Below are 26,243 nucleotides of genomic sequence, written 5' to 3'. Positions count from 1 at the left end.
GACTCCAGTATGCACCTGACTCAGGCCGGTTATCCTTCCAGAATTCGTTCTGGCATCACCCCCTCTGGGAAGCCTTCCCTAGTGTCCCCTGATTGCCCAGTAGGCCTGCACCTGCCTTGGCCACACGCTGACCTCCCCGTGTCATCATTGTTTACGTGTCTCTTCCCCTGACCATGAGCTTTTGGGGGACAGGGACCTGGTCTTATTTGTTTTTGTTTCCCTAAAGCCTTGCCTATTGCCGGTCATGTAGTAGCCGCTCCATGAATGTGGGCCGTGTCTGTTATGACGTTGAGGACCTTGGCTGTTCAGCGGTCATAGAAGGGATTTGAGGCTGCTGCTTCTTCAGGGTATATGTTAAACTTGAAAGGTCTCAGCCTAATACTGAACATACAGTTACTTCTGCTGTAACTGGCAGGGCTTCTTTCCGAAGTGCTCCCCCCAAATCACAGCTATCAAGTATAAATCTCTGTATTTGCTGTGGCAGCTATGTCTTATTTGTACCTCACACTGGAGCAGTTACTCTCTGAGAACTCGGAAAACCAAAGCACCCATCACACATGGGGGAATTCCTGTTGTGTGACAGGTTACGAGGTGGTACCGGCTGCTCATTAGCTGTCCACAGGCAACCTCGCAAGGAAGGCACGGATATGCTCAAGTGTCATGTCTTGACCTCCCATGTCACCTGGGCCTGTCCCCACCAAAAAGCCATTCTCTAGGATTGGACACTGCCTCCAGCAACACCTGTAGATACTGCTGCTGGCCTCAAGGATCTTATAAGCACAAAGACACACAAAGATGGACACACACTTCTATCCCTTGGCTTTCCGGGGATGGGGACAGGGGAGTGGATGTGGAGGCTCCCGGGCTGGGCATACACACCAGCAGTCCTAGGATAGCTTAAATCTGGATTAAAGGCTCTTCATATATTTTTTTAAACATAGATCTGTACTGAAGTAAAAACCCAGGAGTCCTGAAATAATTACGTTAAAATTTAAAATACTTCTGTTGAGTTAAACAGTGGTAAGTAATTTTATCGATAAACTTAGAAAAACGCAACAATATTTTTACTTTTCCACATTGGGGCCAGTTCTGACTGTAAGGTTATAAATTGGCTGCTTTCTGAGATGATAACATCATGAAACTGATTCAACCGCTTAATAATCCCTGGTGTGTTCAGTCTGGAAATGATGCACAGGAGACCCGTTGGAGCAGTCCTTACAGACCTCCAGAGTGGAACAGAGAAAGGGAGAGGCAAGTAAAAAGGAAGGCAGAGAAAGAGAAGCCAAATGTTGGTGCCCTTGGAAGGTGTAGGTGTGTGTGTGAAGGAGAGAGCAAGAGAGCGAGTGGGAGAGAGAGATTCTGTTTTCCAGACCTTACCCAAATCAATTACAATAGAGTCTCTGGGGTAGAAGCCAGGCGTCAGTGGTCTTTACAGGTGCCCAGCAATTTCAATGTAGAGCCAAGGCTGAGAACTAGGACCTGCACTGCAGTCACCTGGGCCCCCCATCTTGGAGAGTCTGATTGAGGGGGTTTGTAATGAGGTTCAAGAATTTCCATCTCTAACTAGTTCCTTGGTCATGCTGGTGCTGCAGGTACCAGAGTCACATCTTGAGAATCACTGGCTTAATGATCTCTCCTGACTCCAGGATGACGGTGTTTCAATGGCTTCATGACAAAATAATCAATGGGAATTAATGGGTAATTATAAGTGTGTGACTGTGTGTGTATGGGTGAGTGTTAGTGGAGAGGGATGACGTTAATTGGAGAGGTGGGTCATCGCAAGATCATGTCTGTTGCTGGAACACACTATTCACCCTGCTTCACAGCCCAAGTAGATTTCACTCCTGAATTACTTCTTGGACTCCAGGCAGGGTGGTGACAGTGAGCGGAGGGGAAAGGTGGATTCTGGGCTGGCTTTGACTTTATCCACAGACAATTCAGTGCTCTAATGGAGCAGTGAAAGCCACTGGAGATGGAAGAGAAGGAATGTGTCTGGCCTGGGTTGCCCTGGTGCTTGGTTGCTTCTCTTCCCACCCTTCCTCCCTTTCCCCTGTCCTCTGAAAGCATGGCCTTGTCTCACCCATCTCCAATTCTCTTTTCAAGTAGGAGTTCTTAAAAAACAAACAAAAGCCCTCCTTCCATGATAAATAGCAGGCTAACCCCAACTCCTTTAAGATGAAAGAAACTTGTCTTCAGATCTTTTCTCATTGTTGATTTAGTTGCCTTGTTTTGGATATGTTCAGTGTGATTGAAAGGGACCCTACCACCATGAACTCTACTAAGAACCTATCAGACATGCAGCTGGAAACAAGCAGCTCTGGGGGCTGATATCACGTGGTTGGCTTTTACTGGTGAAGACGAATCCACAGTAACAGCTTGGCTAATGGTGTGGCCAGCACTAGCCTGATGGTGGAGAACCTCCTGGCCCTGTGGAACAACAAGGAGCCATCTGAAAGCCACCATTAGAGAGTCCATTTCTTTACAAAGTCTCCTCTTCTAAAAAATTTATTTGAGAGAGAGAGAGAGAGAGAGAAAAAGGGATAGTGATTATGCAAGAAAGAGCATGAACAGGGGAAGGGGCAAGAGAAAGAGAGGAAAGCAGGCTCCTCACTGAGCAAGGAGCCTGATGCGGGACTTGATGCCAGGACCCTGGGATCATGACCTGAGCTGTAGGCAGATGCTTAACTGACTGAGCCACCCAGGTACCCCAAAGTCCCCTCTTTTAAAGTTTTACTTTTTAAATTTTTTACACAATGATAGTAACTCCCCACTGCTGGACACCTTTGGACTCACAGCCAATCCGTATCAGATCATATCTGCCACATCCTCTTCCATAGTTGTATGGTTTTCCTTTCCATGCACACACCAGAAATCAAATACCCACACACTACCTTGTGGACACATAGTTGTTCTCCAGAATTTCACTTGCATTTTACAGAATTTATAATATTGATGCTGTAGTTCTTATCCTTCTACATATATCATAGTGATCTTTTAAAATCATAGATTAAATTTTGTGGTAAAAAGTTCTTCATGGGGCACCTGGGTGGCTCAGTCAGTTAAGCGTCTGCCTTCAGCTCAGGTCATGATCCCAGAGTCCAAGGATCAAGCCCTGCATTGGGCTCCCTGCTCAGCTGAGAGTCTGCTTGTCCCTCTCCCTCTGCTTCTCCCCCCCAGTAGTTCTCTCTCTCTTGCTCAGTCTTTCCCAAATAAATAGATAAAAATCTTTAAGAAAATAACTAAAATCTTTAAAAAAAGAAATCTTTAGAAAAAAAGGTTTTTCATTTCCCCAGAGTTTTCATCAGAGAAAGCAAGCAAGAAGAATTAGAAAATAAAAACAGTATGTTATAATTTGTTCTGTTATAAAAGCTATGGAGGTAACTGGAATTAAAAGGAAGAATAAATCATTCACCTTTATTTTCTTCTCTGGACAATATTTTCATGGTAATCATGGGAGCATTTTTTTAAACAAAAGAATTACAGTTAATAAGTGGCAAAGAAAGGACAACTAGAAAGGCACCATTTGTAATCCTAATTGATCATCACTGGATGAAGCCATTAGATGAACAGTTATTGGCGGGGGAAGGGTGTCAGGGTAACCAGGCTGACAGTCCCTGGATCCACTATTTGGTGTGAACATCAGGATGAGTAGGATTGCTGTGAGGTAATGGGAAGTACACAGTTGCATTTTAAAGAAAGATGCCAAAGAAAGTTGAACCTGAGTCCAAGCATGCCTTTAGAGCTGACTTCCAAATTGTAGGAAATATGGGGACTCGAGAGGCAAAGACACTACAGTAAGCAGATAAACACTAGAATCTAAACATTCTAGAATGTCCAGAATGTAGACATTCTATAGATCATTGGCCCAAGCCATTCCACAAGCAAATGGCATGACGAAAGAAGTAGGCATGCTCTGCTTTTGAAGAGAATGAAGGGAGACGGCAGCTATACATGGAGTGGAGACCTTATTTGCTTCCAGGTTCAAGCAAACCCAAAAGTACAAAGGCATTTTTTTTTTTACATTAAGGAAATTGGTGTATGGAGTGGAAATCAGATGACACAAGGAAATCATTGTTTAGTGTGATCATGGCATTGTGTTTCACTTAAAAATGTCCATTTTGAAAAGTGAAACATACTAAATATGTTTGGGATGAAATAATATGAAGTAAGGGTTTGATTTTATATAATCTAACAACCAAAAAGAAATTAAGAAAGAAAAAGAAAAAGTGAGAAGGGGAAAGCAGGTATGACAACTCATAATTGTTGGATCTATGTGATGGTGATGTGGAGGATCATTATACCATTTCCCTCACTTTTGTTCATCCTTAAAATTTTTCATGAAAATTACTGGATAAACAAAAAAGATAGAAAGATAGATTCACAGAAAGAGATGACTGCCATGATATTAAGTTAACTAAACATTTGTAACTTATGAGGCATCACAACTTTTTTTGTGGAAGTCTCTCAAACGAAATATTTTTACCCTCATAAATTGCTATGCAAGGGAAGCATAATGTAGCTTGAATATTTTTAAACTAAATATGAAAAAATGTGGCATAGAGAGAGAGAGCTTAAGGACATATTTAGCTGTCTTGGCTTATATTAACATTTAAGCTTCCATCTATGGAGGAGAAAGTTACTATAAAGAGGAAGCTAGGCACAGAACCTGGACTTCCCTGTACCTCTTCTGACCCTACTATCCCAACCACCTGGGTTCACTGAGGATACAGATAGACATCATCCTTTCCCTGCTTTCAGATCCAAAGTCTGGCTGGAGGGGAGGAGGCCCACTTCTCTGCCTACAAAGGAAAGAGGATAACGTCGGTGCCCGGGGTTTCTTTAAGGCGAGGAACAAGGCAATCAGATAGTCTTGAGTTACCCAAGGGACGAACCAGACTGTTTGAAGAGCTTGCCACCTAAACCACAGTAGTAGCAACAAACAGTACAGCCGGACGCGAGGAGCTGTCCACGGTACTGAGCTGCCTCCCTTTTCTTTTGATAGTGAGGAGACAAGATGATTGGCTGTAAAGTTTTTGTATAGAGGAAAAATGAATCAAGAAAAATGAGAAACTCTAGATATGTGCATAGTTGGTGTCGGGGACATGGTAGGAAAACCAGTATTAGTGGACCTAGTCATGAACCTGGGATTCATGGCCAGGACTTAATTTTTGAAAACATTAAGGCACGGGGAAAAACTGATTCCATGGAGATGTAGGTTTCTTGTGACTGCGGCATGAAAAAAAATCAGGACTGAGTCTGAGAGAGTGAAATGTGGCTATAAATAAATTCCATTAAAACTATATTAAGTCCCTACTATAGTACAGGCAGTGTGATAGGCATTACGGAAAGAGCAATGACCAAGACAACAGAGTAGTTAGGAACTAAGCTTGATTTCTAAAATTTGTCTAGAAACACAGGACATTTCTAACTGATGGAAATGTCAAAATGGTGGCAACCAACAGTTTTTAGTTGTCTGCCACCTTGTGGTAGGAGGGTCAACGTGCTGCCAGGGGGATGGTGGAAAGCTGAGGTTTGCTATCCCCACCACCCTGACCTTGAGCAAGAGCTACCTTTGTTGTCATGCCAGACCCTCAGCTTGCAGAGGTGGCCCAGGCTCAGCATGTCAGGGAAGTTGAATGTGTCTGTGTTGTTCCGCTCAAACTTGTTCCAATTGGCTGACTGCTTCAGGGCCAGTGTCCCGCTGTCCCCATTCTCCCCGAAGATGATGATGAACACATTGGCATCGGTGCCTGCTCCTAGAGGGTATACAAAATAAGGGTTCTGGGTGTTAGCCTCTTCAACACACAGTCCACTTGCTCTGGTTCCCACCCTGGCTTTCTTGGAGGAGCCATCAGTGCAGATGGGAAGTTTAATGTTGATGAGGCCAGTGGGGAGGTTGGAAAGAGTTGGTTAGTTTTTTGAGACTTCTGGGTCTCCAATTCTATCTTTCATCTTATCTCTGTGTCTTCTAAATGCTATTGGGCTAAATGGAGTCTGGTTAGCAAGTATGAGTGGTCTAGTGCAAAAACTCATTTATTTCTGGGGAAATACACCCATACTTAAAAGTATGCCATGAAGACTGGTTTTTCAGGTTAGAAATCTAGGCTCCTTCCTGCACAACATGGATTCAGAATGAAATAGGAAAGTTCCTTATTCCCCAGATCTATCCCTGGTTGACAGTCTATACTAGAGCTTTGTATCATTTGCTTAAGCCAAATAGAGGTATTGACCCTAGTTAAAAAGAAAATGTTTCTGAAAGGGGTGACTCTGTGAAGCTTTCCTGAAACATACACCCTATGGTTATCATGGGATTTATCAACTATTTTCTGAGAACACATCATGAGGGGATGTAGGGGTAAAAAACATGTGGGCACTTGGAACTTTTAGCAAGAAGAGTGAAGGCTCCATTGTTAGGAGAAAGGAAGAAGAGAGGTACCAACAAACTTACCTGCTACCTGGGCCCACACTTACTCCAGAGATCTTACCATGAGAGCTTAATTTCTTTGGCTAAATGCTTCTTTGTTGAAAATGTAAACTTTTATGGCCTACAAGCTAACCCCTCACAAGACATTTATACTCAGTGCGAATGAGTTTGTCACATTCCTTGTAACAGGTCCTGGAGAACAGTTTGATATAGAGAAGGGTAAGTGGGAGACATTGTTTCCACGATGGGAGTGTATTCCCACTCAACCTCAGGCCTTTGCACAAACTAGCATTTTTGCTTGGAAGGTCCTTCAGCTGGTGTTCCATCTACCTCAGTGGCTTCTGTTTGTCTTTCTGCACTAGACTTTGGTATCTCTTCTGGGAATACCTCCATGACCCTTGCTCCCCAGCTAGATAAAGAACCCTCTTCTGGGTCCTCCAGCTCCTGTGCAGACCTCTGCCAGAGCTTAGTTCACTGCCATTGTTCCCCTAGAATGTCAGTTTTAGTTCACTGTCATTGCTCCACTAGAATGTCAGACTCATAAGGGCTCAGGGTCATCTCTCCATCCTAAGATTCCAGACCAAACCTGGCACACAGAAGATGGTTTCCAACCATCTGTGTGTCAAGGAACCCAAGGGCATCTGAGATTCACAGCAGCATGAAGACAGAGGGCCTCTGAGTCATGTTCCTGCATAGTTTTCCAAAGTGCTGACCATGGTGCCCAAACTGGTTTTCCCAGACCTCCTTGAGGGAGGAGGAGGAGAGCCAGTTCAGTCACTGGGAAGAAATACTTTGTCTGGACAGAAAGTGACACATGGTGGAAAGGATTTGTGTTTGGAAGGTCAGCCAAAGAAAAGTGAGAGCCTGACCAGAGCCCAGGGCCTGAGCCAGAATTTGAGGAAGGGCAAGTGGACTGGGATGTGGGACTGGGAGATGGGACAGATGCCATGACTCACCCAGGATGTCACTGGTCTTGACTGAGACAGTGTAGGAGGTCCACTCCATCATCTCTTCCCCATCAATGACAGCACACATCTCACACACGAGGGTCTTCTTGCCCTTCCGCTGGGACAGCCAGTCTCCATAGTAGAACATGGTCAGGTCTCCAGTATTCATGCACTTTAGGAGGATCTGGATGAGAGGAGCCAGTGTGGGAACCCTCCCTCACCTCCACCAGCTGTCCACCTGCAAACACAGGTCCCTTTCCCGAACCCCAAGGACCCATGATTCCAGACCCAAGATGAATTCTTCTGATCAGGATTCTCTGGGAAAAAGACCCTGTGTTGTATGTCTTGCACAGGGGCCGAAACCCCTTAGTTTGGGGATTTGGAAATGGGTAATGCATTCAAACCTGTTTTTGAGAGGTGCCTTCATTGTGCACAAGAAATGTTTGTTGAATAAATGACAGAAAAAGGGACCAACCAAACCACTGTCAGCCATAAATACCTCTGGTTGGCCAAGTTGTCCTTGGTGTGGGCACCATATCGTTGGCTCAAGAAAAATCTGCTAATGGCTGTAGAGGGGGAGTGGGAACCTCAGGGGACTCAGGATAGATAGCCTTTGGTGGCTGGGAGATTTGAGGACTGAATCAGAGAGAGCAGAGCCTGAGATGGAAAGAGAGGCAGCTACCTAATGTGTGATCCTAAGGCACCCAAATCTCCCTTCCATCCTGCCCGAAGTGCCCAACATTAGACCCTCTGCTATCCCGGTTGTTGCTGCTTCTCTCTCTATCCTCCCAATTGACCTCCTCCAAGAAGGACGCGCTAAGTCTGTCCACACTATACTGACTGCACATACTGAGCACAAACAACTAAAACTACGTTCTCTGGTTAATTCAAGCCAAAGGGCTCACCGGATCACTAGGTCTGATTCATGTCATAACCCTCTAAAGTGACATTTTCTCTTTAACCAGGTCCACTGAATAACCGAGAAGAGCAGGAAGAAGGGTTGGGCTGTGGCTGGAAGGAAGATATTTACCCTCTCCAGGAACCACTCGGGCCGGCTGCCCAGGCCATCAATTCGGATCCGCATCTTGGTGAACGGAGCAATGTCCAGAATCTCCATGATGAAAGTGTCATTCTGCTCCCGCTCAAATCTGGGGAAGAGAGGAGGGGCGTGATGTAGGACGCTGGCTAGAGTGAGGGGTTAGGCCTGAGAGAGGATGGAAAGGGAGGCTCCCAGCGACGCCCCAGCAGTCTGTCCCTTGCACCCCAGATGTGTCCCTAAAAGACTGGGTTAAGGGAGCTTGGCTGATAGCCATGACCCTGAATCAGTCTCTGGATTCTAATCTCATTCTGCCAGCCACCTAGAGCAGTCCAAGCTTCTCTCTGGGACTTGGTTTCCTCGTCCTTATTCTGGTGGAAATGACACTGGTCCTGCAATCTCACCAAACTGTCAGGAGGACCAAAAGAATGTGACATCAACTTAAAATATAAAAGGAATTCCATATCTGCAAGGCTTCAGATGAGATTCTAGGAGTGACAGGGCTGCCATGAATGGTGGGGCAGCCTGTACACTGCTCAGCTTAGATGGTACCATTTACATTTTTCTGTACACAATCTGCAAAACCAAATGCAGAGGCCTGAGATTGGGTAATGATACCAATAACTATTAAATGGCAGGCACGTAGAGGTAATATTGCTTTTGGTGCTATTACTATTTTTCTGCTAAATGACCTCATCCTCTCAGAAATGCGCTATCTTGCTTTCTTACTGCTCTTCCTACAGGGCTACATGTATAATGCAACCTTCAGTGCTGATTGCTTGACTGATAACTGATTCCAGATAATGCTGCTGATAAGCCTTGGGGGTAATGCAAGTGGCACTGAAGATAGGAAGATAGGATGCCACTAGGCGATTGGGCTTCCTTGTATATAAGACATATGTTTAAAAGCAGAGGCCACAGCCGGAGGGGGTTGGGACTGAAAATGCTGCAAACCAAGAACTAGTCCTTTTCTCAGAGGCAGTGGAAGAGAAGAGGTCTAATCCTTTTTGATAACTTACTCATCTGTATTTTATGATTATTAGCAGCGAAGACATTCTCCCGGAAGTCTGCTCTAAATCCCTCCTGCTCTAATTTAAGCCCTGCCTGTTGTTCTGGTCCTGTGGAAACTACAAAGGCGTGCTCACAAGTCTCCTTGTCGAGCTCGTAACACATACTGGAGATTCTCTCAAATAATCTTTCAACTAGTTGATTCCTTACTAGGTGCATAATTTTGCAGATTTAAGGAATTTTAGAATTCTTTGCTTTGAAAAAAAAAAGAATTCTTTGTGTTTCTCTTGAATTTTCACTCTTTGAATTTAGCCAAGTATTCCCATTTTATGGAGATTTTATGGTGGGGCAGTATAAAAGGGAGAAAGAAATAAGCTTTTCTTCTAGAAGACTAAAGAGTGGATGACTGTGCCCCCTCATCCTTTATTAGAGGCTAGACCCCAGTCCCGCCTGGGTGGACCGCCTCTCCGCAGTGGAAGCCCCACCCGGGCCCTTCATCCCTCCACGACTCACTGGCCGCATGTTTCCAGCTGTCCCACTCCCTCACATACCTCAGCTGACATGTAGGAGGGCTCCACTTTGAGAGGCCACCTGGGGAGAGGCGGTCATCCTCCGATCCAGGTCTGTTTGCCTCTGGCTCAGAAAAGCGGGGCTGCCAAAGTGGTCCAGAGCCTGCCCTGCTCCTCTGCTCAGAGGGGCCTCTACTCAGCAGCAAAAGAGGTAGCGTTGCGGGGTGTGTGTGTGTGTGTGACCTTTGGCTGCCCCTCAGTCCTTTCCTGTTCTGGTTTCCTTCCCTTCCCTGACCCCTACCAAGGGCTGTCCTTGGGAAAGGGCCTAGCACCCACTCACTCACTGGTCTCTGGGACTCAGAACAGCCAGAGAGATAACCAGGGCCCAAGTTTTCATGTGGAAAAGCAGCTATTTGATGGAAGAATTTTAGACATTGCTAAGAAGCTAGGGAAGGTTTGTGGGTAGCCCTGCAAAAGGGCTGGCTGGAAGACAGGGAGAAAAGGTATGGGGTCCAAAGCTGACCTCTCCGGGAAAGCTGCCTAAGCAGTCAGCCTTGGTGCCACTAGAGGCATGGCCGGGGCTCTTGGGAATGGCAGGGGTCAGAGCCTTGGCTATGGCTTCAGGCTAGACCTAGCTCTAACTGCTTCCAGGCTGGACTTTACACCAAGAGCCATCTAGTTCATGCCCTGCCACCTCCAGTGATGGGCCCCCTGTCAGGCTGGGGCAGCCCTTTTTCTCTCTGGATGGCTGGGGCCAACTTTTAATAAGGTTGGTTTACATGGAGCTGAGCCTCCCCTCACGGGTCCCAGCTCTGCCCACCAGAGCTAATGGTTTCACTGTCAACAGTTCGGCCACACCCAGTGCCATGCAACAGTCCCATGCAACTGGCCATCTGACCTCTATTCTCTAGGCCTCCATCAGTGGAATATTAGGCAGCCGTGAAAATGAACAAATCACAGCCATCCTCAGGGGCTCAGAGAAATCTGAAAATCCTAGTGTCAAGGAAAGAAATTAAACATGAAAGAATGCCCACAACTTGTCTCACTTACATAACACTGAAATCAAGACTCAGTGGAAGCTGGTTGTTCAGGGAGGCCAGCGCAGGGTAGGGATAAAAGAATAAAGGAAAGCAAAAATGTATCTACCTTAAAAGCCAAGACAATACTCATGTCTAGGGTGGGGAGGTACAGGGAACTGGTAATGTTCTTGGGCTGGGGGATGGCTCATAGGTTTTGTTCTGTAAGTGTTTACAATTTATGTACATATATATGTTATGCACGTTATACTTGTTATATATATATATACAGATGGCTAGGTACAAATAAATAGAACTATATTCTCTAATTAGCTGGTGCCAAAGAGGTATGAGGTTATTGAATTATATAAATCATAGAAGGACATCTAACCCCACCCATACATAGTTCCTAATAAACATTAAAAAAATTGAATGTCCTTGAAACTGTTGACTATTCCTGATAAGAAAGAGATTTCAGAGCCCTGCTCTGTGGGTCAGAGCCCCTGTGGTAGGCTGACAAACACTTCCTGCTAGGGTGATGCTTAATGCAGTCACAGTGTCTTTCTAAGGAGGAGGCAAAGAGATATTTGACACCGACATGAGGGAGGAGGCGATAGGGAGGATGGAGCAGGAAGAGGCAGCAAGACGCTGGCTTTGAACACTGGAGAGACGTGGCCACAAGCTAAGGAAGGCGGGCAGCCCCTAGAAATTGGGAGAGGCAAGGAATTGGTTCTCCCCCAGAACCTCTGAAAGGGGTGCGACTGGCCTTGATTTCTGCTGAGTGATACTGACTTGAGACTTCTGGCCTGGGGAAATGGGAGAGAATACATCCCTGTGGTTTGAAGCCACTAGATTTGCAGCAAATTTTTATCACACCCCCAAGGGCCATGGATGGAGCACACTGGGATGTGAAGGGTGGTCACCTTGGGACCAGCATAGGGGGTATTCCAAAGATGCGTGAGAAGCAGGATGACCGTCTTAGTGGTGGTGTCCATGTCCACAGGTGCAGACGTGCCTGGGGGGTAAAAGGCGAGCCAACAACCTCTGGCTCCTCAGATCTCTCCTTGGGAACCATTAAGATAAGTGAACACAGCACATGCCCCCATGAGATATCAGGGGGTGACGAGCCGAACCCACCGGCTGCATCCGTATGCACAAGCATCCTGGTTGCGGTGTGAATGTAGACCAAAGGCAAAGAAACCTCAGATTCCAAATATCTGTCATCCCAACATGCCAGGATAAGGCCCTGTGCATGTTCTAATCTCCCAGAGCCCTCGTAAAGCATGGCCTTCCGGCTGAAGACAATGTGTCAGGAGGGCTGACCCAGCAGTAGGAGCTGGGACTTTCCAACTGCCTCCCACGGGTCCCTCAAAGACAGCCTGCCTTCCTCTTCTGTCCCCTGAGACTTGCCTCCAAGCCCGACTGAGGGAAGGACTCAGCACACCCAACAACTACCCTGCCCTTGAGTCCCCAAAGACGGGCTCCTTCCATTCCCAGAGCTTTAATGGGAGTAGTGGGAGTTCCAAGTGATAAAGAGACAAGACTCACGAGCTTATCAAAGCCATGGCCACAGTCACTGGTCCAATAGTTCCCATCTGTCTCCTGAAATGGCGTCTGGAACCCTACTGGGCTCTTCCCTCTGCTGGCATTCCCTTGGGCTCAGTTCCTCATCTTCTTTGCACTGGGGGCTCATGAAAGCCATGTGGCCATTCCGTTGGGCAGACCCACAGAACTCTGACTTCCTTTTGCTTCCAGATCAGGAATCTCTCAGGATACGAGGTCTCTACTGGGCCTGGGAATGATTCCTTACAGGCACTTACTTCCCTTTAAAAAGTCGCATATCTTTGTCTAAAAATAGCATCTATCCCCACCAGATACCAGCTGACTAAAATTCCACCATTAGAGACTCATTCCTTGGTTTGCGCATTACCTTTTGAGGATGCCATCTTTTTGGATGCCACATTCACTCACCAGCATCTCAGTGTGAATTAGTTTACAGAACTGTTTCCCCCAAAGTGGCAAGATAAGAAGTTGGGGGCTTCAGTTGGGGAATGGAGTAAGTGAATAGCTACTGACCTTGACCTCTGGGTCGAACATTTGACAACAGGGCAGTTGGAGCAGGCAAACCATGTATGTAGGCATGGCTCTGCCTCCTGTCTGGTCATGCACCGTCTTTTGGGGGTAAGGATCTCCTTGCACAGCACCAAGCTGTGCATGTGTTGTAAGCCCAGTGAGTCTTACTACCCAAGTCCCTGATCAAGACGCTGACACTGAAATAAAGCGCAGGTCGAACAGAGCCAGTTGCTGATGAAATCAAGCAAAATTTGCCTTGGGTAATGAGGTCTGAGCTTGCAAACTAGAGGTGGTAAGGAACAATAGCTCTCAGCACAAAGTAAGTCTTTATTCAGAAAAACAAAATCCTTACAATAAGGATTGTGATAAGCGCCTCAAATCACCTACAATATGGTTGTATTATAATGTGACTCTCAAGCAAGACTTCCAGAATTTAAGTACTGCCAGAAAGGAGTCTATCTCCTCTACCAGCAACTACTTCTGTATATGTCTGTGAAATAAGGTGTGATGTTGATATGGGATCATCAATTAAAGAAAAAAGAAAACTCAACAGGACTATGGGCTTGGGATGGAGGTTAGGGCCAGAGTATAGAGAGCATGAGACTCCAGACAGACAGCGGCTAAGCCACATGAAACTACAGAGCCAGGCCCCACCACCTCCAGGAAGCCTCCCAGTTGACCAGACCATGGCCTGAGCCCTAGAAGGCCCACAGTAGTCAGGCCTGGGTTGCCCCGCTCTCTCGCTCAACACATCAGGGGCCAGGGATGGCCTGGGGGACAATGGCTGAACACAGAAAACCAGCACAAACCCAGGACTGTCTGAGTCAGGACTTCAGTGAAAGGGCAGACAGTAAAAGCTGTGGGGAGTTCACCTTTATCATCATTACTGATGATGTAAGGGGCAGCAGGACCTCATGCTTAAGGCCACAGACCCCTGGATGCAGCTCCCAGTGCCATGTGACCTTCAACAGCACGACTTCACCTTGCTGTGTCTCAGTTTTTGTTTTTCAAAAAGGGGATGATAGAAATGGTCCTCAGAGAGCCGCAGGGAGAACTGTACCAATGCGCTCAGGGGGCTTAGGGAAATGCCAGGTCCATGGTAAGGTCACTCTGGTGTTCATGCTGCTGCTGTGGCTCCCCAAGTGTTAAGCTGTGTGGGTTCGGGAATCTTCTCCTGGTCATACTCTGTCTTATGTCTGAGACAGTGCCTGCCATATACTATGTGTTCAATTATTTTTTAATATTTAAAAATACTTTTGGCTTTTTATTTGCAATCATTTTAGACTTGTAGGAGAGGAGCAAAAATAGAACCGAGTTTCTGTGTTCTCTTTGCTCAGCTTCCCCTAATGTTAACATCTTACATCATCATGGTACGGGGAACGAAAGCAGGAGATTCACAAGGATACAACGCTATCAACTAATAGACAGACTTCATAATAAACATTTTTAGGTGATGGAGGGCGGGAGGGAAAGACGGAGGGAAGGATGGGTGGAGGGGGGGAGGGAGAGAAGGAAGGAAGGAAAGAAAGCAGGAAGGCAGGCAGGAAGGAGGGAAGGAGCTCGCTGTGGGCTGAGATGATCAAGGCAGGCTTCCTGGAGGAGGTAGATTTGAGCTGGCCCCTGGAAGAGAAAGGCCCTGAGACAGAAGAGAATGGGTGAGAGGCATTCCAGGAGAGAAGAATCTCCTGGATAGAGGTGTGGAGGCTAGAAGGCCCTAAGGTATGAGGGGAGAGGGAGGGAAGCAGCCGATTGAGGCAGGGTGGGACTAGAGGCTGGGGGACTGGATGTGCAGGAGGGCGAGGGGCAGAAGCCCCCTCTAGATACCTCGCCTTCTTTTTGTCCAGCTTCACTTCCTCTGTGCTGCCATTGATGCCGTAGAGGGTCATAAAGATATTGGAGTCTGTACCCCCGCCGACCACATCACCCGTCCACACTGTCATCTCATAGAGCACCTGCCGAGAGAGGGATGCTGTGAGAGCTGCCGACAGGTCTGCCCAGGCCCATGCCAGGCCTGCCATGTGCTATGGGCCAGCAAGCACAGTTCCAGGTCTGTCCCTGTGTTGGGCACAGCCAGTAGACCCTGCGAGCTTCCTTGAGCAGTGACGCTCGAAGAATAGCCACTGCTTCCCTGATTTACTCGTCAGGTTGGGGTTTGGCCCTTTTGCCTGAGGTTTGTTCCAAAGAGAATGTGTTTCCTTCTGTCTGTCTCCACTGGAGGGGGAAGGGACAGCCTGCTCTTCCCTGGACGGTGCCTCACTGGTTCTTTCTCCAGGGGCAGCCTTGTAGCAAGAGGGGCCTCCTTTGCCCATGTTCTGGAATGTCCTCTGGCTTTTTTCTCTGTTCCTTCTTGCCAGGATGCCCATCTCCTCTGAACACAGCTAGCCCTGCCTTCCCCTGAGACTGCAGCATGGCGTTCTCACCTGGTCCCCACTACCCAGAAGCCCTTCAACTCAGAACCCGAGTTATGTGTCACAGCGATCACGTTCCCGATGTTGTGCCTGTTGGGGGCTGGGGGCTAGGTGCCTTTCAAGCAGCATCGAGAATCTTTGCCATGATACCATGAGGGTAGAAGTAGTCTTGGTAGGCCTGGCCCAGAGGCCAAGTTCACTACTTATTTGCCCAGGTAATGAGGGAAGAGCCTCTTGCTTTATCAGGAAAATCCTCTCAAACCTTAACAGGGCATCGTGGTGGCCCGAGGAGCTATTGGGAATGAAGGCAGGAGCCTGGTGCTTTTTTGCTCTTATTCAGACAGGCAGGAAAAATAGAAAGATCAAAATGAGAGCTTTGGTGACCCCATGGAGACTGGCCCCTTAAGGCTAGTGCCTCCAGACTGTCGTGCTCTCTGGGCCCATCTTTCTCTCCTTTACACAGATGTGTCTCTTTTTAGGTAATAGGTTGTTTCCAGAAAGAGACACAGAAATGGGGCTTTTGTAATTCCGCTCTGATAGCTCCTGGGGAGATGGACTGTCCAAAGAACCCTGTGGTTCTTTGCAAAGTGATAAAGCTGTGTTCTTTTATAACGTCAATAATAGGGGCGTGGGTCTGCATTTCCACAGACTAAAGGGCTCAGGGGGAGATACAGCTGTCCTGAGTGGGGTGTGTGTGGGGGGGTGGGCAGCACGCACACAGACACACTCACACCCACATGCACACTGGGAACTGGGTCAGGACAGAGGTCCCTGGATGAACTGTGTGCTCACCCACACCATCCGTCTGGCCGCAGATGGAGATGTCTGGGTAAGGGCGGAGAGTGGATCTATGCTGTAGAAAGTTCTGCTTTCTGGCTCTCGAGCAGGGGAGGGGCAGGCAGGGTGATTTCTTCTTACCTTTGTGGGACACCTTCTGACCTACATCTATAGCCCACTGGTTTAGATTCAGGAACAGAGTTGAGGGCTGGAGCATTCTGTTGAGCCCATAGCTTTTTGGTGGGAAAGACCCTGCAGGGTTATGTGAACCAGGGCCATCTGCGCCACCAACTGGCCACGTATCCTTGGGCCCAGCCCTCAGGCATCCAGCACTGGCTTGTGAGTTCATGCAATTTCATCCCAGATCATGCGGCCAGTTAGAGGTGGCGGACAGGAGCCCAAAGCTCCTGTCCTTCAGAGGTCTCGTGCCAGCAGCTCTCACTGCCCTGTAAGATCCCAAGGCACGTGGTAGCCCACATGCTGTCTTTCTCCACCACTGTCCTTGGGCATGGAGGGAGCCTTTGGCGGAAAATGACTCTGCACACCTATGCAGGGCTTGCAAAGCTCTTCAGGGACTGTTCATGACCTCACTTGCTCTCATCAAGATCTTCTTACATGGAACAGGATAGAAAGTGTTATTTCCATGGACTGCATGAGAAGACCAAGACCCAGAGAAGTTAGGCGATTTGCCCAAGGTCACAAGGCAGCAGACCTAAAGAGACTCGAGTCTCTTGGCTCCTAGCAAAGTGAGTCTGGATGGTGAACCGGGCTTCGGCCCTGCCCCAGGGAGGAGTCTCCTGCTTCCCTCACTTCTGTCTCCCCTTCTGCTCTCCTACCCGACCCTGCATAGCTCTTGCCATGCCATAGGCACACCCAGGCCCCTCTCCATACCTTCTTCCCTATGTTCACCACCATGGCGTCCAGGAGGTCAAAGACGCGGGAGGTGACACCATCGCCTCGGTCTTTGGCAAGCCAGCAGTTGCAGCGCAATGTGTACTTGGTGCCCTGGGTGGGCACGGCCAGACACAGCTCCTCCACCAGCCAGCAGCTCTCGGGGGAGGCCCCATCGTGGCCCAGCTGGGAGAGGACACACCAACAGTCTGGGTAAAACTGGGAAGGAAGCCCTTGCCACTCAGCATCCCCTCCCTGGTTCTGCAACTTCCTCCTCACGGCTTCCTTCCAAAGTGCTCTGTACACAGACCTGGGTCCCCCGCTACCCAGGAGGTGAGGAGGTTTTGCAGATGAAATAGAAATCTCTAATCAGATGATTTTGAATTAATCAAAAGATTATTCTGGGTCGGCCTCACCTAATCAGGCAAGCCCTTTAAGAGAGGGTCTAAATGTCAGAGATGGAAGAAGTCAGAGACATTTGAAGCAGAAAAGATGGTGTCTTATTGGTCTTGACAAAACAAACTGCCATGTTTTGGAGAAGGTCATGTGACATGGGAGGCCTGCAGCCTCTGGGAACTGGCAGCCTCAGTCCTACAACCACAAGGAAATGGATTCTGCCAATGACCAGTGAGCTTGGAAGAGAACCCCCAGCTTCAGATGAGACCATAGCCCTAGCGGCAACTTGATTTCAGCCCAGTGAGACCTTGGGAAGAGGACACAGCTAACTCACATCTGGACTCCTGACCTGGGAAAATGGGAAATAATACATCTATGTGATCTTATGCTAAGTTTGTGATAATCTGTTACACAGCAATGGAAAACGAATACAGCAGACATCTCAGTGGAACACCAAGACCCGGCAGGGCAGTGACTCATTCAGGGTCACCTAGTTGATGGCAAAGGCCAGGGGACCTTTCTCCATGACCTGCCCCAAGCTGGGGCTCCAGGTCATTTGCTCTGGTTGCCCTCCACACCTCCACCTGCTACGTCCTGATCGGCTCCTTCCTTCCCTGGGGGTAGGCACCATCCCAGGACCCAGGGACCAGCACCTCTATTTTCTTGATGATGCCCACATCCAAGCCTGCAACATAGAACTCCTCCACGGAGCCACAGCTGAAGCCCTTCTTCCCCCGGGGGAAGTCCAGCCAGATGCGGTTGCTGCGTTCATCATCCTCCCCAATGAGTAAGATGAAGGCCCGGCTGTCAGTGGCTGCATCCTTGTGCTTCCCGGTGGTGACCGACACATAGTAGGGAATCACTGCAAGAGATTATGGGACCCAAACTCATAATGGGCCAGGTGGACATGGGTGGGCTCATAGACTTGGGAATGACCTTTGGAGAGCACAGATCATAGCTCCGTGCCTCTGAGACAAAGTGTGACAGAGCTTTCCGGACTGGTGAATGATCTATGGTGAGCATCTATTCTCCCGGGAATGAGAGATTGGTATCTCCCAAGTGAAGATCATCCTACAAGAGCATTGTTGCCACTTCTAGAAGCCCTTCTGACCAATGATCTCAGCTGCACTCTCATGTGAGGTAGGGCAAGACCAACAGCTTTTCACCAGGTACAGAAAGCTAGAAAGCTTTCTGTAGTCAACAAAAATAAAGTGGGCAAAAACAAGGTCTCACGGAAAGTAGGAATTGGGGGAAGAAAAATAAAATAGTATTATATGTATAACATGGTAAATGAAAGTTCTAGAAGGTAGCCATTTCCAAAACAGACCAGGATAATCAGTATAAAACCTTGCTGAGGTAGTGCAGCAGAGTTCTAATTGCCCAGCAAGCATCCATTCTTCTTGCAGCTAGGCACGCTCATAAAATATAAGCAGACATTGCTGGGTGAGTTTCTGGGGAAATTTCTGACTCAGCTGGGAGGAGGGCCCTTTTCCCCCTTAACCTTCCAATTTGTTCTGCTTGGAATGTGGATGTGATTGCTGGAGCTCCAGCAGTCATCCTGGAACCATGGGCAACCTTTAGGATGGAAGTCCCTGACTTTATCGAAACCTGCTCTATCAGTCCCAGTTGCCTAGCTTTGAACTTTTATGTGAGAGAAAAGAAAATCCCTTATTTGTTTAAGCCACTATCTTGTCTCAGTCACTTGCACTTACTAACTGATACAAGTTGGAAAGCTTTCTCTGGGATCATCTTCCTCAGTATCTTGGGAGACAGCTCTGGTATAGGTTATAGGTAATATGGTTATAGGTTGTGCAATTTGTATGTCTTTGAAAGTTTCCAAACTAGCCCTTCCCCATGACCTGTCCCAAGCTGGGGCTCCAGATCAGGTGCTCTGTTTGCCCTCCATACCTCTACCCACTATATCCTGATCAGCTGGAATTACCAGCATTGTTTTCTGCACCTGTCCACAGCCTTATTTCATCTTTATAGGAGGCCCTGTTGGCCTTTCACGGTTGATCATAGCACTTAATTCAGGAGAAGCACTTACTTGTGGGTCCTATCATTTAGTCACAGAGTGAGGAGGTAAAATATAAAATGATACACTTCCCCCCAACATGGTCTCCTAGAAGGGAACAGAGTGGCTCATGCTCTATACTTAAGATGGCTGAACAGACAGGCAGTCACTTTAAATGTTGGATAAACAAACACAGAACTGCTTTATCTCAAAAATATGGTTGGAAAAATGAGCTTTTCAGGGCATTACAATATCGTTTTATGGAGGAGGGAAAAATTGAGGCCAAAAGAGTGACTTGTCCAAGGCTACATATATTCTTGTCAGAACCAGAAATGAAACTTAAATGCCCCTAAAACCATCTTAGGCCTTCTTCCACTTCCTCACTACATCACACTATGCCTTAAGTCTGCATGGTTAACATCCTCCACGGGATACTCTACGGACATGCAAGGGGTCCTCACTGCTGCTGTTGACTTCTGTCTTATGAGAACTGTCCCAGGCGCTCAGGGCTGAATCTATATCCGGCAAGTCTGGGTGAGGGCAGAGAGTACCACAATGCCCTCCTGGTGGCGGGTAATGGACTAAGGGCATCATTCCCCTAACTTCTCTTAGTCTTTGTTCCCCCTTTTGCTACAGGGCTGATCGTGGCCCTTTCAGGTTGTTGTGGGGTGGAAACAGGCAATCTGGGGGAATTTTAAAGCATTAGATAGAAGTCAGAGGACAGTGGGGCAAATGCATGGCCTGCCCAAGAAAAGCTTAACCATGTGTCCAGGTGCCTGCCCTTCCTCCACCAAGCTCCCTGCTTGGCTTACCCGGGCCCTCCTGCACGTAGTCCACCATGGGCCCCGTCACTGTGGCGATGTCGACGTCGGCCATCTTGGAGCTCAGGGCGATCTCCCAGAAGTCCGCGGGGCTGCTGCAGTTGCTGCTTCGGTCCCCTGTGTACTCCTGCCCAGAAGACCGGAGTCCCACTACAGCTCTGGTGTCTTCTTCCAGAGCACAAGGCATGAGAACGGGGACGAACCAAGTCCCCCCACCCACACTGCCATGGCCTTTCCTGCACCTTCTCATAGAAGAGCCTCTCAAGCCGCCCGTCTTCCTTCTTCAGGGACAGCCAGCGCCCGCACAGGAACAGGAACTCGTCCTCGTTGGTGTCGTTCCAGATCTCCACCTTCTCCACATACCAGTCTGCACACCACCTGCTGTTGTCGTGACGGAGCTTGATCTTGTAGATGACGCCCAGGTCAGCGGCCTCGATGATGAACGTGTCCGCCTGGGGAGACAAGATGTGCGGGCTCGGTGGAGACGCACCCCTCCACCCGCTGCAAGCCCAATCATCCAGTACCTTCTATCCCCCTCAGCTGCTGGACTGAACAAACCTTCCTAGCTGGGAGCCCTCCAGGCACAAGTCCCCAACATAGAGTGCTGGGTATTCTGAGGCCTCCCTTTCACAATGGCCCCATCTTGCAGTCCTGTGCCTCCTGGGGTACCCCTTGTGGATGTCTGGAAGATGGAATGTTAGTGGGTGTGGGGCAGAGGAGGGCTCTCAGCCTGGTGCTGGTACCTGGAGGTCCTTGGTGATGTGGAGTGTCAGTCAGCATGAGTTCAGGTGGGGGGCAGGAGGGAGGATGGAGAGGGGCCTGAACTCCCGGGGGGAAGCTGGGAGGCAGTCAAAGGAGCCTCTGGGTCAGGCCCAGGAGAGACAACAGAATAGGGAGAGGCTCTGGTGGAGGCCAGGCTGAGGAGAACTCCGGGACACCATCTGGAATGCAGGTGCAGGCAGGTGTTCTGTGGGGTGTGATGTAAGACCCTCTGGGTCCCTGATCATCCCTTCAGTAAAGGGCTGTGACACTCTCAGGCACTTGGATTCTTTTGGGATTGCTCAGTGAGATGTAGAGTTCCAGGCCTTGAGGGGGGCTCAGTCAAAACACAGGCTATGTGTGGCTGGCAGGAGCCTGGGGCAGGATAGGAGAGGCTGATGGCCTTGGGTTACAGTGCTTTTCTTCCAGAAGATGGAAGATGTGCTGAGTCACTACGGAGCACTGGGAACCCAGACACAGGGCGAGAAAGCCTCTGACGCTCGTTGGGACCTCCCAGCCCAGGGCAAGGAGAGGAGGCGGTGGGTCAGTACAGCCCAGGTGCGGGAGCAGCCACCTGTCCATGGACTGGAGTCAGGCCCAGGAAGCCTCTTCAGGGGGTGGCAGGAAGTTAAGGATGGGGTGGCTGGGCCTCTCAGGCAGCCCGCAGGTCACTGTGCGGGCGGAGGTGGACTGCAGCTGAGCAGTGCACCGCTGATGGGGCGGGCCACAGCACTCTGCCAAGCGGCTGAGATCGTCAGGGCAAAAGCAGGCACAGCCCGTGACCCAGTCCACCTCTTTGCTTCTGTCCTTGAGAGGACACTTTTGCATGTGCATAAAGATTTTTACTGCAGGAAATTTCGACAGTGGAAAGCTGGGAGCCATGCGCCGTCCAGGGCTTGGGGAATGGCTAGATAACCTTGGTGATACTGTGTGTAGGATGTGTGCGGTTGTGACGAAGGATGAGCCATCGACGCTTGACGATCCTGACATGGAAAGATTTCCAAGGAACGCCGCTGCACGCCAAGGGGAGCTGAAGAAGCATTCATCTTGGCTGATGTCTTGTATGTGAAACACTGAAAGCAGGGAACAGCACCATGGATTTTCTCTGGGCACATGAACCTGGTTGTAGGGAAGATGCCCAAAAAGGTTTGGAAACAGGAGAGAGTGAAAAGCATTGTGCAGTGGACGCTCCACACAGGCTGGCTGCGTGGGCCATGAAAGGTCGTGAATCCTGCAAAGAGCTCAGGCTGGATCTGGGATCATGGAACGCCCCCGGAGGGCTGCATGTCTTTGGACTGGGTGAGATGAGGAGGCCCAGGGCACAGAGCAGAGAGCTCAGGGGGTTTAATAAGCCAGGTCAGCTAAGGAAGGGCTCAGGAGCTCATAGGGCTGACCTAGGAGCTGTGCAGAAGGGAGAGTCTCCAAGACCTGGCTTTGGGCTGGAAGTGGGTGGGTGGTGCTCATGGGGGGCAGGTAGGGGACTTCTGTTTGTGCAGGAAATGGTCAGAGAAATGGAAGCTGCTAGAGGCTCAGCAGTGAACTGTAAGTCACATAAACCGTCAGTGAGTAAACCAGAAGTGGCTCTAGCTCCTTGATAGGAGAAAAGGAAGAGAAAGGGATGGGTAATAGAATGGGGCAAAGGCTTTTCTTATGACATAACAATTGCTAAGAGAGACAAAATCTGGCTCTGAACCCAGAAGGGAATGGACTGCATCACCTTCACTTTTAAGTTCATTCATTAATGTGCTCTATAAATATTTGCTGTGCCTACTCTGTGGATTTGGCCACAAAGACACATGGATCTGTCGTCTGCGAGCCACACGTCCCTATCTGACAATACATTCTCCAGGGGTCGGTTCCAGGCGCCATCAAAGGCAGGGGAAGGTGAGTCCCCCAATTCTCAACAACGCTCAGCACTAACGAAGAGCTAGGCACTTCAGATGTTTTAATTCAGTGAACTTATTTTACGGTGGAAGAAACTGAGACATCGAGATGTTAAGTAACTTGTCCAGGATCACACAGCTAGTCAGTGTCACCATTTGAGTCCCTGACCTCTTTGCGTTCCATTTTGTCCAAAGTGGTTAGATCTCCCATTACTTTATGAGTGCAGCAAACAATTACGTGTGTGTATGTGTGTGTGTGTGTGTAATTATTTCTCCCTGATACAGTGTTCTTCCATCTCTTGTCCTGTTCATCAGCCCAGGGCACAGTACCTATCACACTGCTCTTCCCACTTCAGAAGCAGTAAACCAAAGCTAAAAGTAAAGAGTTCCTATCTGGGTGATGGAACAAATGAATGGGAGCCCCAGGGCCTGACTAACCTGGAACCTCGAGGCCAGGCTTGGCCCATGGGGTCACCAGCCAGCTGCAGACCTGCTGAGATGCCACGGTCACCCTTGCTCCACAGTGAATTTCCTTCTCACTAGTGGGAAATGTTTCAGGCCAAGGACCACACCCAGGTGAGGGTCGGCCTAAGGAGACCCCTGCTAAATACCCACCGGTAGATGCAGGAAACCCCCATGTGCGTACGGCCATGGGCAAGACCGCAGGTCAGGCTACCCATCTCCATGAGGAGACCTGCCCACAGTGAGCTGACTTCTCTGATGATGACTCCCCCTGACCCCCAGACAGACAGCAGCCTGGGGCTCAAACAGGCCTGGAGCAAACCCCAGCCCTGCTCTACCTCCACCCCAGATCAGGACCCAGGGTGCGCGCACAGGCTGAGAGAGGAGACCGGCCACTCTGCAGAGGGAATCGCTAAGGGTGAATACCCACACGAGGGAGCACAACACCGCACAAGGTTCACGGACAGCCTCTGGCACCAAGAGGAACTGACCCCAGGCCACTGGACCTAGGAAGGGGAGGGAAGGGGGTAAACTCTGTGTGCTCCTCGTACCGTTCCTTTCTCGAACTTGTTGGTACGGTTCTCGGACTTGCCAAGGTACCGCTCCCCGGTGTCCCCCAGATCTCCGTAGATGGTGATGTAGACCTTGGCATCCGTCCCTGCCCCAGGAACGTTTCCTGTGAAGATCTGCACCGAGTACAGCACAACTGGGTGGGCGGTGAGACCAACGGACAGACAGATGGACAAAGGGAACAAAAGAATGGCATTACTTTAGACTGGAGGGAACTGGATTTGTAGGAGGTGTTAAGCCTCTGGCCCAGGCCCCGAGGAGGAGTTAGCATCTGCCTTTTATTTGTTCACTTGTGTACATTCTGCTACAAATCCACGAGGATTTGCAGGCAGGGAGTCTGCCCAACCTCTGGACATGGGTAGCCTCGAAAACGTGGAGGACGGAGGCTTCCCCCGGCAGCTGTCAAACCATCTACCCATCTAGCTGCCTGCGTTGCTGGGGGGAGGACACAGGAGACCGGCCAACATGTGGGCGCACTGAGGTCACTACGTCTACCGGACGATAGTATGCCTTCCCGTTTGAGGGTGATCAGGATCCATGCCGCTGCTGCTAAACACTCTTTGGAAAAAATCAAGTGTTTTTTTTTTTTTTTTTTTTGAAGGCATAGCTTGCCTATAGTGTCCATGTCCTTATTTCTATTTATTCTTCAGCTCCCTGCAATCTGGTGCCTGCCCCCAGTGACCGTCAGTCACCCTCTCCTTCACCTCCTGTGGTCTGCGGCAAGGGCTCTGTGACAGTTATTAAAAAATTATCAAGGAAAATAAAAACAAATGCTGTCTTGTCTTCGTTTTGCTGTTGTGGGCTCATAGAAGAAGAGTGAAGTATCTCCTTTTCCGACCTCCGCCCCAGAGGCAGAGGCGAGCTGTGCATTTTTTTTTTTTAAGATTTTTAAATTTATTTATTTGACAGAGAGAAATCACAAGTAGGCAGAGAGGCAGGCAGAGAGAGAGAGAGAGGAGGAAGCAGGCTCCCTGCTGAGCAGAGAGCCCGATGCGGGACTCGATCCCAGGACCCTGAGATCATGACCCGAGCCGAAGGCAGCAGCTTAACCACTGAGCCACCCAGGCGCCCCGAGCTGTGCATTTTTATGAGGCTAAGGATTCTTTCTCTCCTCCCCCTATGCGTCTGTCCCAAGAGCTTTGGAGTGTCAGACCAAGAAGAGGGGACTTCCCTGGATGATCCCCAGGGGGTGGGATGGAAATTGTGGCTTTGAGGTGGAGGGCGGGAGCGGCCGGACCAGGAGGAAGGCTCGTTTCCCCAGCCTGCAAGGGAGCTCGGGCTCGGGAGTCCAGTTGGCTGGCAGGGACCCCGCATCTGTACACGGAGCCTCTGTGGGGAGACGGCTGCGGGGTTATCTGGGAACCTGAAGCTAGGAGGCCTCATGGCCAAGAAGACGGCCTCAGGTTGAGGCTGAGGTGTCTCTGGCCACCTAGACAAATGATGCCATGCCTCTGTGTCTGCGGAGAACCAGCAGCTACTGTCACCGTGTGGTAGGAGGACACAGGTGTCCGTAGTACCTGCCCTGGACTAAGGGTCAGGCCCCTCCTGCGAGGCTCAGGATTCTCATGAAACCAAAAAGAGGAATTCTCTCTCCCTGTCGTGACTGGGATGGACTTTCTTCCCAACCCCTGCAAGTGGGCTCAGACCACATTTAATTAAATTGAGAAAAGGAGGGAGAAGTGAGCTGCTCATACTCATGGTTATGGAACGTGTTCACGCCCACCCTGTGGTTCCTATTATTCTCCTCTTTTCCCCTGGGACTCCACCGCCTTATTCTCCCCTGCTCTCCATCTGCCTCTCTGGTCGCTCCTTCTGGAGCAGCTTTCCGCGTTCCTGATCTCCTTCCCGCCTCTCAGATGCCTGGTTCTATCCGCTTCCCTCAGCTCTCCTCCTGCACACCCTGGGCACTGAAAGCCGCGAGTTTCTGCACTCTGTATCTCCATCCCAGTTCCCTCCTGGCTCAGATCCACGGCCCTGTCACCTAGGGGACATGTCTGTCTTCACTAGATGTCACAAACTCCCCTGCAAACCTGAACTCTGAAAGTCCCTTTCCAAGCCTTCTCCCCACCCAGCCTCCCTGCCCAGCACTCTGTTCTACAGATGGCCACGGTGCCCGTGAGCGTGGCTCTCGGGGGCCTGTCCCCACCCAGGCCGGGAACCAGGACTAGTCATGCTGCCCTCCACCCCTGCTTCATCAGCTCAGTGCAATTTCACGTGTTGCATTAATAAATAAAAGCTCCTCTTTGGTG

General features: G+C 49.3%; 1 protein-coding gene across 1 annotated transcript in view; it reads right to left on the bottom strand.

The window, feature by feature from the left end:
- The window catches only part of LOXHD1 (lipoxygenase homology PLAT domains 1), a gene marked incomplete at its 5' end in the record, with an annotated part of 60,360 nt that overhangs the window by 14,510 nt on the left and 19,607 nt on the right, over positions 1–26,243 (bottom strand). Inside the window, 9 exons of the mRNA XM_082699296.1 lie at positions 5,571–5,756; positions 7,381–7,555; positions 8,402–8,519; positions 14,838–14,965; positions 17,090–17,275; positions 18,139–18,347; positions 20,312–20,447; positions 20,563–20,772; positions 23,976–24,130. Of these exons, the coding sequence (XP_082555422.1) occupies positions 5,571–5,756; positions 7,381–7,555; positions 8,402–8,519; positions 14,838–14,965; positions 17,090–17,275; positions 18,139–18,347; positions 20,312–20,447; positions 20,563–20,772; positions 23,976–24,130 (1,503 nt within the window). The remainder of the gene's footprint in view (positions 1–5,570; positions 5,757–7,380; positions 7,556–8,401; positions 8,520–14,837; positions 14,966–17,089; positions 17,276–18,138; positions 18,348–20,311; positions 20,448–20,562; positions 20,773–23,975; positions 24,131–26,243) is intronic.

This window comes from Mustela nivalis, assembly GCF_964662115.1.
Source record: "Mustela nivalis genome assembly, chromosome: 14".
Classification (NCBI taxonomy): domain Eukaryota; kingdom Metazoa; phylum Chordata; class Mammalia; order Carnivora; family Mustelidae; genus Mustela; species Mustela nivalis.
The sequence above is the reverse complement of the archived record's forward strand: the minus strand, read 5'-3'. Positions and strand labels throughout refer to the sequence as shown.